The 6040-nt window shown below is 42.3% G+C and overlaps 1 protein-coding gene across 3 annotated transcripts; it reads right to left on the bottom strand.

The window, feature by feature from the left end:
- Nucleotides 1-234: 234 nt before the first annotated feature.
- On the bottom strand, nt 235-5512 carry LOC110501325 (junctional adhesion molecule 2A). 3 transcript variants are annotated; one of them, XM_021578804.3, is made up of 10 exons: nt 5222-5512; nt 2712-2777; nt 2486-2596; nt 2113-2262; nt 1816-2003; nt 1582-1690; nt 1234-1344; nt 1124-1142; nt 959-998; nt 235-776 (listed from the first exon to the last, which is right to left on the bottom strand). In XM_021578804.3, exons 1-10 carry the CDS (start codon nt 5268-5270, stop codon nt 738-740), a joined length of 882 nt encoding a protein of 293 aa, XP_021434479.1. In that variant the 5' UTR covers nt 5271-5512; the 3' UTR covers nt 235-737. The 3 variants fall into 3 exon arrangements, with proteins under 3 accessions (XP_021434479.1, XP_090071517.1, XP_090071518.1); XM_090215391.1 differs by having other exon boundaries at nt 2113-2596; nt 5222-5362; XM_090215392.1 differs by lacking the exon at nt 5222-5512 and adding an exon at nt 3172-3260 and having other exon boundaries at nt 2113-2596.
- Between the last annotated feature and the right edge of the window lie 528 nt (nt 5513-6040).

Here is a 6040-nt window from a genome sequence, read left to right on the forward strand (position 1 = left end):
CCGCCACCTGGTGGTTCAATCATGTAAAAAACAACTGGAGGAAAATCTGTGCCTGATAACGGCTTGAACATTCAAACAAATGTTAATTTTTTTCAGCCGACTACTTAGTACCTACCTACCTCTTTGTTCCTTGTAAATTATACAACATTTTAAAACGGAATAGAATCTGTATGAGGTTCATGGCCAAACTTATCATTTTGTCAAATAGAAGGCATCATAAAATAATAGAAGGCATGGTAAAATAACTTTAATTAAAAACTAGCTATCTAAAAATGGTCAGTGCATACAGACACCTGTTCAAACATCACATATCCTTCATCACACAAAGACCTTGTAGGCTACATCCAAAGCCGCAAACAAATACTTAAAAAACATAATTATAAAAGCATCTCTGTAAAACAACAATAATAATACACATCGTTGCTTCTCAATGCACCCATAAACAGCAGAATGTTCTATAAAGCACAAAACGAGAAGAGTACATACAGCAAGTGACAGTTTTTGTGTGACAAATATATCATTGTGCATCATCCTTTGGCCACTAGGCGGTGTAAACAAGCTAAAATATGTATGTTGAACAATCTCATCCATCCACTGTGTGTGTGTGTGTGTGTGTGTGTGTGTGTGTGTGTGTGTGTGTGTGTGTGTGTGTGTGTGTGTGTGTGTGTGTGTGTGTGTGTGTGTGTGTGTGTGTTGGAGGGGGACTTTGTGTGATTTGAGTTTCACAAAGGAAACCCTCAAATCATGAAGGACTGGGTGTGCTTGTAGTTCTTGGGCTGCAGAAAGGGAAAGAGTATCCATCAGTTCACTAGACCTGTTGGTATTATCAACAACTCAGTCTTATCAACACGGTGGTGTGGTCAACAACTGCTCAAAGACCAGTCCAATGTAAAACATGACAACTTCTCTACCAAGCCTATACTGATAGTAGAAGAACTAGGGTTGGGAACACACTCACGTTTCTGGTGGGAGGAGGAGGTGGATTGTAGGAGTTGGTGCTAAAAGAAAAAATACAAACACCACTATGAATTATTATTTTTTTTTTTTTCTGTAAAGAGCTAATGAAATGAACTAATGAAAAACACAATGATAAGTTGCCAGAATGGTTGTCTGAAACACAAACCTTCTTCCTTTCTGCTCCTCTGTTGGCAAACATGAAGAACAGGACAGTTAGAACATATTGTTAATGTTATCAGTCAGTCACAAGCTCAGTCAGTAGTGGTAAGTGCTCACGTTTTTTGCAGCAGCCCCGTCGATGACAGAGGCACACACCCAGGCAGCACATGACAACGAGCAGGAAGAGACCTACAGCTCCGGCTATCAGTGTCGTCATACTCAACTGATCTGAAAGAGGGGGCACAGAGGCGAAGACGAAGAGATGGGATAGGGGCCGAGAGTGAACAGAGAAATGCAAGAAAGATAAGCATGATTGATGATTGGAAAAAAGAGAGAGGGTGAAAAAAAAGGAAGAAAAAAAGACAGAAAGGGTTCAAATTTCCACAAACATTCTAACACACACACACACACACACACACACACACACACACACACACACACACACACACACTGGATTGTACATACATTCTATGACCTTCATGTGATGGGCCACACAGCTCTTTGGCGCCCCCACACTGTTGGATGCCTCGCAACGATACTGGCCTGAGTCAGCCTTGGACACACTCTTGAACTTCTGCTCCGGAGACACACAGAGAGAGTAGAGAATCGGTGAGGACAGAAAGAGAGTATGCAGTGTGAGAACGTCATTAACGTGCCTTTTATCAGGCACGTGAACCACCTCCATTACATGTTACTCACCAGTGTTCCCTTGTCAGTGTCCATGCTAAAGGAGGTGTCAGTTGTGTGTGTGGTGCTCAGCGCCTTGTTGTCTTTGTACCAGATGTAGGTAGGAGGGGGTACACTGAGTTTATCCTTACAGTGGAGCTCTACCCCTGCCCCAGACAAAACTGAGCTGGGCACCTCACAGGACGGGGTGTGGGGGGGCACTGGGGGAGGAGGATAGGATTACTAACGACAGCACAAAGGCCCCTCAGCACAAATACACAGACACCCTCAATCTCTCTCTCACACACACATCCACACGCACACTCTCACCCAGTACGTTGAGGGTGACGTTAATCTCTCCCAGGTTGGTGTGGTCTGCTGGAGCACTGACCTCACAGCGGTACAGCCCAGAGTCCTTCTGGGTAACGGCGTGCAGCGTCACTGTCGCACCCTCGATGTTGGCCCGACCAGCAAAGGATCCTGGGATACCACAGGTGTCAAGGGTTACAAAGATGAGAGAAAAAGTGTAGAGAGAGGAAAGAAGAAAAAACAACAAGAGGGGGAGGAATGTAGTAAGAGATGGTGTTAGAGGGGAAGAGATAAGAGACGGAGGAGAGGTGGAGCGGTGCAGTAGAGTAGAATCAGGAAAAGGTTGAAGAAAGAGAGGCGAGGAGGAAGAGAGAGAGGGAGGTCTTGTGGTCACCGCTGAATTTGCCATCAAAATAAACAAAGGTGATGTCCTTCCCTTTCTTCTTCCACTCAATACGAGGGTTAGTCTCCTTCTCTGTCTTGAACTGACAGGACAGCACAGCGTCTGACAGAGACCGAGAAATTCAGAGAGAGAGACAAAAACAGTGAACAAACAGTTCATGAACTCTCACAATTCATCCCCTCCCCTTCTCTTCGTCATCTAACTCCTCCTCTCATACCTGTGTTCTCATGGACCACCACTTTGGCCTTACTGGTGCTCACTGTCAGAGAGAGGGAGGCAGGACCTGAGACAGTGAGACAGTGAGAGAGAGAGAGAGAGAGAGAGAGAGAGAGAGAGAGAGAGAGAGAGAGAGAGAGAGAGAGGTGATTCAAGAGTAAATAATACACACAGCAGCACTCAACATTAACTATTTGTAGCAATGTTTCTAACTTCTAACTTTCTTTCTTAAATAAAAAAAAACGTCATGTAAACATGAACTGAACTGAGATGTTGTACTACACAGTCCAGATTGGGCTGAGGGGGGTATTTCAGAGGGTATTTGTTTGAGAAAGAGCAGACACAAATCCAGACACAGACAGACAAAGAGACACACACACACAATGAAAACACTCATTCACTTACTATACACACTCACTAACACATGTACACACACACAGAGCGAGGCGGTGTAAACCCACAGAATAGATATGCCCTGGTGCCTGGTGTTACCAGCAGGAATGTCGTGTGTAGGAGGAATGGAGGTGATGGATGGCAGACCACTGATCTCTACATGACCTGATTAACCTGCACACACACTTTAACATGGGAATACACACATACTGAAACAACACGCAAATATCGACACAGGAAAACATTATCTGGGAGATGATTTGTTTACTCTCTCTCTTTCAGAGACACACATTTTACATTTGAGTAATTCAGCAGATGCTCTCATCCAGAGTGACTTACAGTAGTGAGTGCATACACACGCAGACAGTAGATGGAGACGGCTGCTGGTCATCCACTATCACTTCAAGGTCCCTGTCCTTAATATTTTTTACTCTGTGTTTGTGTGTGTGGGGGGGGGGGGGGGGGGGGGGGGGTCCCCTCTATACAAAGCCCCTCTGTATCACAGTAACTCTACACCAACATAGGGTTTTTGACTCTCTCTCTCTACCTCACACACACACACATCAGTCATCTAACCTAACTGTAATTGCTGATATTACATCAGATTTCTTTGGACCAGTGAACAGTGATAACGATTCCCATGGCTGTTTGGAAGAACAACCTCAAACACTACAGACAGTCTGTAACCCTTCCAGATAGCAACTGATTGCATCTTTGGCCAATTAGCAGCTGGGTCATGGAGGGGCTATCGACAACATTAAACAGGACCATTGCCTGCCTACACCAGGCATCAGAGAGGTTGGCTCTCCAGAACCCTGGAGCCCCTCAGAGATCTGGCCTTTCATCAGTCTCTGGGTCTCTGGGCTTGGACAGCATCAGAGGGTCTAATGTAAATAGAAGATCTGTATGATTCCTGTCCCACTCTTCCCAACCCCAACCCACTCCCAGCCCAATCAAATCAAATCAAATGTATGTATAAAGCCATTCTTACATCAGCTGATATCTCAAAGTGCTGTACAGAAACCCAGCCTAAAACGCCAAACATGCAGGTGCAATCCCGACACATACACAAGAACATACAATGCACGCAATGCATTGATATATAGCTTACACACACATACAGCGTGAGAGGCAAAGCTATGGTAAACACTATGATGGAAAATGAAGTGGGAGGCTGTCAATGTTTTGACCCACATTTGCACCCCAGTTCCCCCAAACCCTCTTGCTGCTTAATGTGTAAACGTATGTGTTTAAACTGTAGTGCTCTGTGTTGTAAATGTGTCTGAAACTTTGTGTGTTCCTATTTTGACCAGGTCTCTCTTGTAAAAGAGACTGTTCATCTCACCTGTTAAACCTGTTAAACCTGTTAAAATAAAGGTCAAATAGATTGAAAATCATCAAACATCAATACCATATAGCCTGTATGGTATTGAATACAACTATCCTGTATTAGTCATATGTATGAAGGTTGCAGTGTGCATGACAGCTCATTGACTCCCCTTCAAATCATATTTCACAGTGGTATAAAGTACTTAAGTAAAAATATTTAAGTAGTTTTGGGGGGTCTCTGTACTTTACTTTACTATTTAAAATTTTTACAACTTTTATTTTTACTTCACTACATTCCTAAAGAAAATAATGTACATTTTACTTGTTACATTTTCCCTGACACCCAAAACTACTTGTTACATTTTGAATGCATAGTAGGACAGGAAAATGGTCCATTCACACACTTATCAAGAGAACATCTCGGTCGTCCCTACTGCCTCTGATCTGGTGGACTCACTAAACACACATGCTTCGTTTGTAAATTGTGTTGCAGTGTGCCCCTGGCTATCCATTAAAAAAATGTATTGTGCGGTCTGGTTTGCTTTATATAATGATTTATACTTTTACTTTTGATACTTAAGTATATTTAAAAACAAATACTTTTAGATTTTTACTTAAATAGTATTTTACTGGATGACTTACACTTTTACTTGAATGAATTTATATTAAGCTATCTTGACTTTTACTCAAATATGAGAATTGGGTACTTTTTCCACCACTGTATTTTCAGACAAAATATCCATTGGGCCAAGATAAAACAAATAAAAGTCTGCATCTCCATCTACTCACTCTGCAACAAGACGAGGAAGATAAGAGACAAAATCCCCATGCTGTCCATAGTTCTTCCAAACGAGTAAACAGTGTCCAGTGAATTTAAATAACCTAGAAAGATATTTGAGTGTCTGAGAACGTTCGCTCCAGACAAGACTGAAACATTTCTAGACGTTCAGAAGTTCTTGAAGTTTTCTATGTGCGCGCTCCCGATGGATACCATTTCATCGAGCGGAGATACTCAGGCGCGCGCTCACCACGACACACGCGTCTGTGATTTTGGCTATAGTAGACAAACGTTTTGTCCTCGAAGAGGATTGTACCTCTTCAGTGTGTGTAGGCAGTAAACGGTTGTGTACAACAACGTTATTAACGAATAATGGGCCAATGTATATACCGTCAAATACACCACCCAGCAAACACACAACGTTCTCTAAAAGTTGTGGGACTTAAAGATGCACTATGCAGAAATCCACCATTTCCTGGTTGCAAAAATTTCAATAGTTAGCCTAATTTCAGTTTATGTGACAAAACAAGCAAGCATAGTGTAGAGAATCACTGTACGATCTACTAAACTGCTGTGAAATATATTTTCCACAACCAAAAATATAGTATTTTCAGCTGTTTGAAGCTGGTGTACAAAACCGAAATTAAAAGATGCAAAACAAAACGTAAGAATGGAAGGTATAGAAATAGCACACAGTACAGAACTACTGCTTCTTAGACTTTCTTTCAATATGAATGCCAGAACTATAACACACATTTCTATGTGAATTTGGTTGGGTCGCCCAAAAAGTGACATATTGCAGCTTTAATGTGTCATTGCTACTATCATGT

This window comes from Oncorhynchus mykiss, chromosome 22 (genome assembly GCF_057628025.1).
Source record: "Oncorhynchus mykiss isolate SJ-2025 chromosome 22, ASM5762802v1, whole genome shotgun sequence".
Lineage (NCBI taxonomy): Eukaryota > Metazoa > Chordata > Actinopteri > Salmoniformes > Salmonidae > Oncorhynchus > Oncorhynchus mykiss.